The sequence below is a fragment of the Puma concolor genome, chromosome E1 (genome assembly GCF_028749965.1).
Source record: "Puma concolor isolate L17-30 chromosome E1, mPumCon1.1.hap2, whole genome shotgun sequence".
In the NCBI taxonomy this organism is placed as follows: domain Eukaryota; kingdom Metazoa; phylum Chordata; class Mammalia; order Carnivora; family Felidae; genus Puma; species Puma concolor.
The window spans coordinates 46,093,384-46,106,288 of NC_141680.1; the positions used below are offsets into that span (position 1 = coordinate 46,093,384).

The 12,905-nt window shown below is 50.4% G+C and overlaps 1 protein-coding gene across 1 annotated transcript; it reads left to right on the forward strand.

Moving 5' to 3' along the window:
- The first annotated feature begins 1,926 nt into the window (after positions 1-1,926).
- On the forward strand, positions 1,927-3,117 carry RPRML (reprimo like). The gene has a single exon (XM_086685546.1). The coding sequence runs from the start codon at positions 2,169-2,171 to the stop codon at positions 2,529-2,531; it is 363 nt and encodes a 120-aa protein (XP_086541672.1). The 5' UTR covers positions 1,927-2,168; the 3' UTR covers positions 2,532-3,117.
- The last annotated feature ends 9,788 nt before the right edge of the window (positions 3,118-12,905 follow it).

Below are 12,905 nucleotides of genomic sequence, written 5' to 3' on the forward strand. Positions count from 1 at the left end.
CCTGCCCAGAAAATGGTGAGTGCCCTTGTCCCAAGCGGCTTTTCCAGGATGGAGGAAGGTGAGCCAGGTCTATCCGTCGGTCTCTCCTGGGTGTCTCTGTGTGTGTATTTACGTGTGTCAGTTTCTTCATCTTTAAATGTTTTTAAAGTTTATTTATTTGGAGAGAGGCAGAGACTGTGAGTGGGGGCAGAGGCAGAGACAGAAGGAGAAGAGAGAGCATCCCAAGAAGGTTGTGCACTGCCAGCACAGAGCCGGACGTGGGGCTCAGACTCAGCAAACCGCGAGACCGTGACCCAAGCCCAAACCGAGAGTCTGATGCGTAACCGACTGAGCTACTCAGGCACCCTTCCTCATGTTTAAAATGAGAAACTTAATAGCTTCCCAGGAGATACACACACACACACACACACACACACACACACACATGTGTATTAGTTCTAATGGCGGAGCGGTGGCTTTGAGATACTCCATGCTGGGGATATCCTGGGTACCCTCACGCCCACTTGCCAAGCCCTTTCCATCCTCAGGTCTTTCCCTCCGCCACCACCAGCGGAATCCAAGCCTCCCACAGCATCTTCTGCCTGGGCTCTGGAAAACACTCCTAGATGCTTTCCTTCCTTCTCCACAGCTCAAAGAATGCAAATTATACAAGGATGAGAAACCATCCCACATCCCATAAACACAGGCAAAGATTATGAAAATAATGACAATAACCAGGATCAGGGGCAATGCCCCCCGCCTTCCCCATAGGGCTGCAGTGTAAACTGGTTCATTTCTGCAGAGCAATTTGGTAGGATGTAATCTTTGGATTCTGTGGGTCCATTGTTCAAAAAATCAAGAAAAAAATAGTTTTTGCATACACTTTGATACAGGCTCTTTATGGTAATATTGGTTCTGATGCAAAAAAGGGGGGCCAACTAAAATATCCAAAAATAAACATCTTCCTTAAATAAATGGTAGTAGTCTCTACCCTTGAAACACCATTCCTTCACTAAAAATTGTATTACAGATCAGTAGTTCTCAAAGCAGGACCCGGAAGCAGCATGAACATCACCTGTGAGGGTTATTAGTAATGCACATTCTGGGGCCCCCAACCCCGACATAATAAGTCCTCCAGAATATTCAGAACCACTGTTGTAGATGAATATTTATCACTACGAAAAGATACACAATTAAATGACAAAACAGTAGGTACTAACAATGCACCTCTATTTGAATAAATGTATGGAGACTCGCAAAGAAAAAAAGCCCAGATTTTGTACCAAGGTGGTAACGTCGACACTCTGGGGGGTAGGATTTTGAGGTTTTCGATTTTTTTTTCATTTTGCTAATCCATACTTTCTAGTTTGCAATGGTGCGTTTTTTGCCAAAAGGAACGCGGGGGATGGGGGGAAGACCTCAGTAACTTCTTTTTGAATTAAAAACAAAAAATCGAATGGGGCAGGATGGGGGTGGGGTGGGAAGGACGAAGACAGCACGCCCCGCAGCCACTGCTTTCAGCCTGGGGACATCAGCGAGGAGCGGGTAGGGGCGTGGCGGGACCGCTCGGACCCAGCGCCACCGCCCCAATGGAGAAGGGAGAGAGGAGAGGGCAGCCAACGCCGGGGGTGAGAGCTACTTCTCTGATGTCCAGGAAGGTTTACTGGGAGCCAAAGAGCGGAGCAGAAATTTAGGGCCGACTTCAGGAGGAGCTGAACCGCCACGAGCACCGATTCCCGGGATGGGCGCCTCGGGGAGATTTCCCAGCCCGAAACCCTCCGCCACTGCCCCCGGGGCGGGGCTGCCCGCTTCTCGGACCCAGAGGACTGGGGGGGGGGGGGGGGGGGGGGCGCCGCGGCGGAGGGGGGAGCAGGAAGGAGGCGCGAGGGGGCGGGGCCGTTGCTAGGGGAGAGGCGGCGGGGCCAGCGAGCCGCGCAGCAGGCAACTGCGACCCGCGCTCGGCTCTCCGGCTCCAGCTCCCGCGCAGCCTGTTGCTCGTTCCTCCGGGCCGCCGCTTCCCGCCCGGTGCCCAGGGCCAGGCGGCCCGAGGGGTGCCGGCGCACGGGCGGCCTCCCGCCTTCCCCTCTCCCCGCCCGCGGCTGGACCCCAGCATCTCCGGGAGCGCGGGCGCCGGCCAGCCTCCCCGCGCGCCCCGGCCGGCGCGCCGAGACCCCGGGCGCCGAGCCGCGATGAACGCGACCTTCCTGAACCACAGCGGCCTGGAGGCGGCGGGCGGCTTGGGCGGCGGCGGCGGGGCCACCCTGGGGAACCGCAGCCACGGGCTGGGCACGTGGCTGGGCTGCTGCCCCGGGGGCGCGCCGCTGGCCGCCACCGACGGGGTCCCCGCGGGGCTGGCGCCCGACGAGCGCAGCCTGTGGGTGTCGCGCGTGGCGCAGATCGCTGTGCTCTGCGTGCTGTCGCTCACCGTGGTCTTCGGCGTGTTCTTCCTGGGCTGCAACCTGCTCATCAAGTCGGAGAGTATGATCAACTTTCTGGTGGAGGAGCGCCGGCCCTCCAAGGACGTGGGCGCCGCCATCCTGGGGCTGTACTGAGGCCGCCTCGGCCCGTCCCCGCCAGCCCGGCCGCAAGCGGACGAGAAGGGAGACCGGGACCCTCGTGCCCCTCCCGGGCTCTGCCGCCGCCGCCCGGCGGGCCGCGCGAGGAACAGCGACGGGCCTCGGGGCGCCCCGGCCCGGGGACACCGTGAGACTCGAGGCGGTGGCGCGGGAAGGGACTTCCACACCCGGCTCGGTCCAGTGTGCGCCTCAGCATGGAGGGTTGGGAGAGGTCGTGGGAGGCTGCGTGGGGCTGAGGTCACGTGCGGGGAGTTTTGTGCGTACGTAGACGCGTCCGTATGCGGGTGAGTTGCGGGGTGGGGCAAGGTGATGAATCCGAATCCCTGAACTCGTGGGCCGGATTTTGCATTTGAAAAGAACCGTGGTAATAAACCTGCTGCCGTCGGGCTTCCGGCGGCTTCCCGTTCGCAACTCTTCACGGAGTGTGTGTGTAAGTGTAAGGTGTGTTGGCTGGGGCGGGATGGGTGCGCTGTGTACCTCACAGGCGGGTTGGCCGCCTGACTGCGGAGCCGTGGGGGGTAGGTGGGGGGCTCTTGAGACCCCACTTGGAGGAGGCCTGGAGGCCGTAGTCCTGGAGGGGAACGGGCAGGTCCTGCGGGGTGGCCAGACAGCTGGGGAGATTATTTAAATCTTTGGGAAATTGGAATCTATTCCGTGAGGGGAAAAAAAAAAAAGAAAAATCAGTGACTTACCTGCAAAAGGGAAGAAAAGCAAAATTAATATATCAGAACAGTGAATAAAAATTTAATGGGGGGGTTGGTGGGGCGCTAGATCTAGTTAAATTACAAGGCCAAAGCCCCATCTAAGGGCTTGCTTGGACACCATCTTGTGTGGAGCAGGAGTAGTAGGAAGAAATGCCCTTGCTGCCGGGGGTGGGGGTGGGAGGATGCAAGGGTGGGAGAGGGCTTTGTGGCGCGGAGGACCCAGGACATTTAAAATGCAGAAAATGACCTCCATATGCAGCTGTATTCAGGGAATTTTCAGTCCCCCATTACGAGATACCCCGTTGCCCAGAATCCAGGCATCTCTTGGAGATGCAGAATTAGAGTAAAGTGGTGTTAACGGGCTAGAAAGATGCCACTCATCGGCCAAGGGCGAGTGCGTGGCTCCACTGTCTGCAAGCGTCTGATCTGGGGAAGGGCTAAAACTGGGCATTATTCAATTTCGTCCTCATAACAATCCTTTGAGGCAGATATTAGCATTATCCCTACTTTACCTTTCACTGGTGGTGAATCTGAGGCCCAAGGAGGTTAGGCAAGGGGCTCAAGGTCACACCTGTACCTAAAGGGTGGGGGAGGTGACATGCCCGCCCAGAGAGAGAGAATCTTAAGTAGGCTCCATGCTCAGCGCAGAGCTCAACGAGGGGCTTGATCCCATGACCCTGGGATCATGAACCGAGTGGAAATCCAGAGTTGGATGTTCAACCAGACTGAGCCCCCCTGCCCCCACCAGGTGTCCCAAGGGATACAATTTCTGGGGTCGGGTGCTCTCACTAGCAAGATGGCCCCTGCAATGGAGGACAGGAGGGAGGCTGCAGTGCCGCAGGCACTGGGTTCACTGGGGTCGGGTGCTCTCACTAGCAAGATGGCCCCTGGAATGGAGGACAGCTACTCACTTTCCCACTTGTTTGTTGGAGCCCACTTGGCACAGCCATGCTCGTCTGGCTGCTGGGAGTCACCCTCCCTGAACCTCCCCAGACCCCAACTCAGCAGCAGACCAAGGGCAGCCTTGAGCATTAAGGGGGGTTTCAGAGGGAAAGAAGGAAGCGTGATGGTTGTGGGTACCCACAAAAATAGCCCACATCCAGCATTCCAATTTGGGGAAAAAGGTATGTGTGCACGTGCACACACACATTTTATACAAAGGACTTTAGAAGGATTTCTGAATAGCATCCCTTGAGTGCAGCTCATGATTCTCTCTTGTTACTCAAGGTCACGAGGGATATGTGGGATGTCCAGATCCCTGAACTCCAGAGGCCAGGCAAGCATCTAGGCCTCTGGCATGACCACTGGGGAAGTGCCCCGAGGAAGCACCTGCTTACTCTTGCTGCCATATGCCTCCAAACTCAGAGGAATCTGTAACTCCAGTGCATAGAAATGGAGAGTTTAATCCATGGGGAACACTCTGGAATGCTGAGGAAAAAAAACCAAGAGTCAGGAAACCAGCTCCTATAAGACGATCGTCTGGCTTTACGTGTGTCCTACCATCTTGGAGGAGTCAAAGACCACATCACTGGGGACTGGTACCCCTGGAGCTATCCACACCTAGGCTGGCCCAGCCGGGCAGACCAATGGACAGCTTCTGACACAGAGACACCCTCGGACACCAGAGCCTTGAATCTTCCTTTGCACCCAAAAGGGCGCTGTATTCCACAAGCCAGATTACAACGATGGTAACCTACCTTTATTTATTTATTTGTTTATTTATTTATTTATTTATTTAGTATGGTCACTGTGCTACTCACTTTAAGGGCATTATCTAAATTCATCCTCATACCAATCCTTTGGGGCAGATACTAGCATTATTCCCACTTTACCTTTTACTGATGATGACCTCTATTTTGGGGGGCGGGTACCAGCAAATCTATTTAGACAAAACCTATTTGGGGGTACAGGGTTCTGATGGGAGCTTGCAGGCTGGCTGTGAACCTGCGTTTCTCCTGGGGCCTGTCTGGCAGGGGAAAGCTTGGGCAGAAAGCCCAGGACATGCGACCCGGATGTTGATGCCACAGCCACCCAGGCAGGGGACAGCCTCCATCACTGCGGGTCATGCTGCGCAAACTGCTGGTTTCCTGCTGAGCTGGGCCAGGCTGACAGACATGCGCTCCAAAGGTGAAGTTCAGCAAGGCTTCCAGGGATCTTACCTGCAACCCTCACCTTCTTGCTGGGGTTCCTTTCCTGTTCCAGGTCCTGTTACCGTAACAACATTGAGGGTGATTATGGCTGGGCTTCGAAGAAAAAGCAGTTACCAGCCTCGAGGGGGCTTCCTCCCCTCCCCACGTGGACTCTGCTGTCTGGTTTCCACCACACCAGGCCCAGGCCTCCCTGGAAGGGCGACCTTTCCTCAAAACTGGGCCCTGGGCTCTACCCCTCTCTCTGCTTCCCAAAGCTTCACCCCTACCGTGGAACGGGAGAGGGAGGGAAAGAAATGCCATCAGTCCCTCCTGCTGAAACCAGCCAGTCTCCCTGCCTTGCTCTGTGTGGGCCCCACAGAGGGGAAAATGAGGGTGGTGCTCTGGCCAGGATCAAGGAGGGAAATGGGATCAATTTGGGGGTCTTGAGTCCTTTCCAGGAGGGCAGCCAGATTGGTCCCTCATGGGGAAGGGGAAGTTCGGGCCATAAGAAGGCTCTGGGGACCTGGGAAGGGCAATGAGGAGGAAAGACATGGGACAGGAAGAGGGACCCAGAAGTGGAGGGCTGAGGACCCAGCCGTGGAGGCCTCCACCATGGCCCCGCTCCCTGCTGCAGGAGAGGCCCAGTACGGAGCCATTGGAGCAGGTCTGGAGAGCCACAGCAAGGGCCAGGCATCAGCAGCAATGCTTTTGGTGCAAGGCCTCCCCTTGGACCCATGATTTCCAACTTGACAGCTCGTGAGAATTACCCAGCTGAGCTTTCAAAGCCCTGCTGCTCATATCGCACCCCCCAGACCAATTGCAGCAGAACATCTGCGGGTGGAAACAGGCTTCAGAATCAGGAGGCCCTTCCTTGTTCAGTGACCCGTCAGGTGGTGCTGATCCCAAGAGAGAAGCCCTTGGTGTTTCGGTCTTATGTAGTCCCTGCTTGCCACCTGTGTCCTGAAGACCCGTGTGACCATCCGTGCAGGGGCGCTGGTGTCAGGGAGCAGGCGAAGGGAAGGGAATGAGTTTAGACTTTACAGAACCAGCAGCAAGTTGATGAAGTGTTCTGAGTCACACTGTTCATCTGTCAAATTGGGATCATGAAGCCTGCTTCCTGTGTTTGTTGAGAAGATTCCAGGAGACAACGATGGCTGAGCTGGGCGCGGCGCTCTGCCCACGGGAGGTGTTGGGTAACTGGTTGCGAGTATCATGCTGATGCTGGTTGACCTCGCAGGGGCTGTCCTAAACCTCTGTGCCAGCCCCTTTCACGGCATTTCTCTCTCGGCTCCGGTGATCTGGCCCCCAGTCTCCATTCTGAAAATGCTACAGAGTTCACACTCCGTGGCTCCCGGTGCTCTGCTTCCCTCAAATGCTTTTCTTCCCCTCCGTTGTCTCTTATAACTGCTCATTCTCCAAGGTCAAGCTCAAGTGCAGCCTCATCCATGAAACAGAATTTTGATCTCTTCTATCACATATCTTCGTATATCTACATAACAGTAATGTTTACTGAGCCCTTCTATGTGTTCTGTTCATATATTAACTGTCCTAAGAGGTGGCTTCTAGTACCATCTTCATTTTACATTTGAGGAAACTGAGGCCCAGCCTCAGGGTAAGAGACTAGTCTGAGGTTGTACCGCCAGTAAGTGGAGCTGGGATCCCGAATTCAGGCAGACTGGTTTCTGAGCTCCCACTCCTAACCACCAGGCACACTGCCAAGGTGGATGGCATGGACCTCTCTCTACCTTGCGTTATGGACTCTGGTGTTCATGTCTGTCTCCCTCACTGCATTATCCCTGAGGACCGGAGCTGTTTTCCCTGTGTATGTATTTTCTACAGCACTCACCATGGTGCCTTATTTCGTTTAGGAATATCACAAACCTTTGTTGAACTGAGGACACAGCCCCCTGCTTTCAAGGGGCCGCACTCATCATAGGAATCAAGGATATGTAATCAAATCAAACACGAGGAGAAGGGTGAGCGTTCTCCTTAGTCAGAGACAAATAAAATTTTCATGGGAATGATTCCCCTTTTAGGTGCTAATAAGCATACTTGCCAATTAGAGAAGATCTTTCACATGCCAGAAATGGTGTGAAGCAGTTTTCCTATTTTATCTCATAATCCTTTCTGATTTTTCTATAGCCCATATCTAATAATCTCTGCAGGGCAGATATTGCTGTCATCTTTGAGAAAGCAAGGCTCAGATTGCTTAGATCACTCATTTAAGACCACAGCTAATGATTGGTAGAATCAGATTCAGGTCTATCTGAGCTCAAAAGGTATTTGGAAGGTGAATAGCTGGTACATTTCATAATTTTCATCGAGCTTTGGAAATGAGACCATGCCTTGATTTTTCTGTTTTGTTGTTTGGGATGTTGGAGGAATATTTTTGTGAGCACTTCTCCCTTTTCTCTGCTGCACATGCGAGGGCAACGCCCCGTGCATGAAAGGGACTATTACTGATGATGAAGAAGATGAGGGCAAGAGAAACAACCCAGCACCATCATTTGACAGGCCATATGGCGAAAACTGTTATTATAAAAAATAAAGTAGAGAGAGCAGGAGAGGGTTAGGTTGAAATGGTAGAATACTCCAGCCGGCTCTACATCATTACGAACATCAGGACTGACAGTAAAGAAAATCCATAGCATTGCTGGAAAATAGGAAGGGTGCCCTCAGTGGACTAGAAATGATGGCGAGTTCCTAGACAGTAGTTGGCCGATTAGGTCGTATTGAAGAAGGTGCCCACAGTCCGCAGTTCAGGCATGCAATGTGGTCTGTCACAAAAGGCGGAAACAGGGATGCCCTCAACTGAGATGCAGGGCCAAAGCAAGCAGGAGGAGGCCTTCCTGGGTCCTGCAGAGGTTGCGGTCAGAAGGGTCAGCCTCCTTCCTGTCCCAGGCCACTCTGAGGTTGTGTCGTGGGCAGGACACCAGGGAGGACATGGAAAAGGAGAACTTTTTTATACCCAGGGTGAGCTTAAGGTGCGCTGATCTGGAAAGATGAGGAAAGGTTCGCGATGGTAGCGAGAAGGCTGAGAGGCCCCCAAAGACTGCTCTGGGTCTTTGATGCCACAGGCCCTGTCTACCCCGGATCCTGCCTTGTTATGTTCCTGATTGCAGCCTGGGATAATGAGATATTGCACTTCTAAAAAATGTGATCGTATATTAATTTTTCTGCAATGTACATATGGGCAATCACATGTGGACTTACCAGACGGGTGAAAAAAGTGAATTGCCATGGAGATGAAACCTGGGATGAGGTTGCCGTGGTAACTAGATTGTTTCTAAAAGGCCACATCACCTTAGGGGAGTAGGAAGCTCCTGTCCAGGACTTGAAGTTAGAGGCCAAATCACAGGCCTTCCCATCAGGGCCGGGTGCTCTTTCAGTTTCTTTTTACTTCTTTTTTTCTTTTCGTTCCTTGCCATCCCCAAAGGCAAGAGATGTAGATTTTGGAGACCTTGATTCAAGCTCTGGCTGTGCCACTAGTAAGTCATGGGGACCAAGTATCTGTGGGCCCTGAAGAGGTGTGAGATGGGCTACTGGGCCTCCTCTCTAGCTTCGTACTGACTTGCCGTGTGATCTTGGACTAATCATTTCCTGGGTTTCCTCCCATGCGAAGTGAGGGAGGTGGACTAGATTCTCTCCAAAATCATTCCAATAATTTTCTCTTTCTCTCCCTTGACACTTCCTCATAGGGCAAAGAGCTTCCCAAGTAAATAGGCTGGTGGAGCTGTCTATGGTGCTGAACATTTGGCTGCTGAGGTCTTGGGCTCAAAAGAGCTGGCTGTTCTCAGCACTCTTCCAGACTTCTAGACTCAGGTCACCTCCATCAGGAGTCTAGGGCTTGCTTGCAGCTAGAGAGGAGACTCCAGAGGGTCTTGGGCTTCAGAAAGCACTGAAAAAGGAATCTGGAGATGTGGTCCTAGCCTGACCCTGCCACAGCCAGCTCTCAGTATATTTTTGAAGAAGCCACACCTCCTTTGTTTGGACCTTTGTTTTCTCATCTATGAACCTGAGGTGGGGACGAAGATGATCTCTAAAACCTGGAGGGCCCAGAGTGGTTCTGGAAGCTTGCCTGGGCTGTGGGGGAGAGGAAAGCCTATAAAGATGAGGTCATTCCTCACCTGTCTCAAAGCTCAGGCTTCTCTAGTGGTGACTGAGGGTGAGGAAGAAAATACACTCCCTTGTTAGGAACATGTGTTCTTTTGTCTGGAAGAAAAGGCAGGCAGTGAGCAGATGTAGCGTTTACATTTTCTCAAATGACAACTGAACGCCGAAGATGATGATTAGTGCTTGTTATGAAATGTGTCAAAACTATAATAAAATCTCCAATTTATACCATCCGCCTACTTATTGATCATCTTTCCAGAATCTCCTTCACTTCTCAGTAGTCCAGGATGAAAAAGACATTGAGGGGAAAGCTTAAAAGGAGCTCACACTAGGGGCACCTGGGTGGCTCAGTCGGTTGAGCGTCCAACTTTGGCTCAAGTCATGATCTCACAGCTCGTGGGTTTGAGCCCCGCATTGGACTCTGTGCTGACAGCTCAGAGCCTGGAGCCTGCTTCAGATTCTGTGTCTCCCTCTCTCTCTCTCTGCCCCTAACCCACTTGCATTCTGTCTCTGTCTCTCTCAAAAATAAATAAACATTAAAAAAATTTTAATAATTAAGTAAATAAATAAGTAAATAAATAAATAAAGAGCTCACACTAGGGAAGACATCGTGATTCACTCCGAAATGTTTTGTGTTTTTCAGCCTTCGACTTCCCCACTTGGCCATGTAATGTGATGGTTGGGAATGTCGAGTCCACATCAAGAAGGGCCCTGGATTCAAGCCCTGCTTCTGCTCATTCTTAGTCGTAAGACATTCTTTCCAAACTTCAGTTTCTTCATTTGTAAAATGGGAGTTAATGACACATATCTCTAAGTATTTGTTGAACGGATTAAATAACATCATTTATGAAAATGATTAGCAAACACGATGTCTGGCACACCCCAGAAGTGATTGTTTTGGTTATCTATCTATAACTAGCTCCAAAAATTTGAGCTTTGAAACAATAACCACTTTATTATGTCTTCATTGTTCTGTGGGTTGACTGGGAGACTGTCGGCCAGCTGGGCAGATCTTCTGTCAGCAAGAACTGCAGCCATCTAGAGGTCGTCTGTCTAGTGCCCAGCTTTTGTCCCCAAAGCTCAGAAGCACAGTTGCCAAGCCTTCATAAGGCTTAGGCTCAGAATTGGGGTATTTTCTTCTCTGCCACATCCTATTTATTAATATGACTCACAGAGCCAGTCCAGATGCATTGTGGGAGGACAGACTATGCAAGGCCATGAATACTGGAGGCATGGTTCACTGGCAGGTGTCTTTGGAAACCAACGGCTACATTGATCAATAAATGATTTTTACAATCAGAATTCCAAGTATTCTTCACTCCCTTGTCTCTTCTTTAGAAGTACCACCTCTTTCTGGGTTTGCACAGAATTACTAAAAATTATTTGTTGCCCATATAATTTAGAGTCATGTGGACACCTCCCGAACTATAGTCCCCTGGAATGGGTGTCAAGTTTTTTTCTCCCATATCCCCCCAGAGACCTCGGACAGGACTCTGCATACTAAGTATTAAATGAAAGCTGTACATGTTGTTGGGTATTAATATTTCTATACCAGCTTTATTTTGGTTAATATTTTCTTCGTGTATCTTTTTGAAAACCTTTTCCTTGCAAGTTTTCCCTGTCGATATGTGAGGCACATACACTACAGCTGGATTTTAAAAATAGAATATTTTTACTGGTATGTTTTCATGTTTTTAAAATTCATTTATTAGAGAGAGAGAGAGAGAGAGAGAGCCAGCAGGGAGGAGGGCAGAGAGAGGGAGGGACAGAGGGAGAGACAGAGGAAAAGAGAGAATCCCAAGCAGGCTCCGTGCTGACGGCGCACAGCCTGACGTGGGGCTTGAACTCACGAACCATGAGATCATGACCTGAGCCAAAGTCAAGAGTCAGAAGCTTAACTGACTGAGCCACCCAGGAGCCCCTATAAATATGTTTACTTATTTATTATTATTATTTAAATTTTTATTTAGTTTTTAAGTTTATTTTAAGTAATTTATTTTTAGGTAGACTTCATGCCCAGCATGGAGCCCAGTGCAGGGCTTGAACTCACGACCCTGAGATCAAGACCTGAGCTGAGATCAAGAATCCGAGGCTCAACCCAACTGAGCCACCCAGGTGCCCCAGTATGTTTATTTTTAAATTTACATTCAGTACAATTCACTTTTTTTTTGGGGGGGGGATATGGACAGTAGTATGAGTCTTGAACAAATGTTCAGGGTTGTGTAATCAGCAACATTATCAAGATACAGTTCTACCAAACAAGCTTCTTCGTGCTCCCACTCTAATCAAACCCCCTTCCTTCCCTTAGCCTGTGACAAGTACTGATTTGTTCTTCGTCCCTGTGGTTTTTCTTTTCCAGAATATCAGATAAGTGGGATCATACAACATGTAGCCTTTTCAGTCTGGCTCCTTGCACTTAGCCTAATACATCCAGGTTGCTGCAAGTGTCGACCGTTCATTCCTTTTTGTTGCTGAGCGGCATTCCGTCATATGGATGTATCACCATTCTTTTTTTTTCATTTAATTTTTATTTCCGTCTGTCTGCGGTTGAAGGACATATGGGCTGAATCAGTTTTTGGTGACTACGAATAAAGCCAACATGAATATTCACACACGGTTTTTGTGTGTACGTGCAAACAAGAGTCTTAATTTCTCTTTGGAAAATACCTTGGAGGAGCTTTGTTGAGTCACACGGAAAGTATATGATTAGCTCTATAAAAATACTGCCGAACTGTTTTCCACGGCAGAGATTACGTTTTGCATTCCCATCAGCAATGTATGGGTGTTCTAGTGACTCCACACCCTCACTAGTAGTTGGTATTGTGTGTGTGTGTGTGTGTGTGTGTGTGTGTGTGTGTTGTTTGTATGTGTGCCTTTCCACGTGGGTAATGGTATCTCATTGTGGGTTAAATTTGTATTTCCTAGTGAATGATGATGTTGAACAGCTTTTCAGGAGTTTCTTTACCATCTGTATCTCTTCCCTGGTGAAGTGTCTTTTGCTCATTTTTAAAAAATAAATGTTTATTCCTATTTGAGAGACTGAGCATGAGTAGGGGAGGGTCAGAGAGAGAGAGAGAAGGACAGAGGATTTGAAGTAGACTCTGCACTGGCAGCGGCGAGCCTGATGTGGGGCTCGAACTCATGAACCGTGAGATCGTGACCTGAGCTGGAGTGGGACACTCAATTGAGCCGTCCAAATGCCCCTGCTCATTTTTTAAGTGGGGTTGTTTTCTCATTGCTGAGTTTTGAGAATCCATTACATATGATAGTTATAGTCCTTTGGCAGATACGTGATTTGCAAATATTTCCTCCCAATCTGTGGCTTGTCTCTGCATTCTCTTAACAGTGTCCCTCGCAGAGTTCCACACCTGCCTTTTTCCCTCCTGCTACTGTGTCCGCCGTCC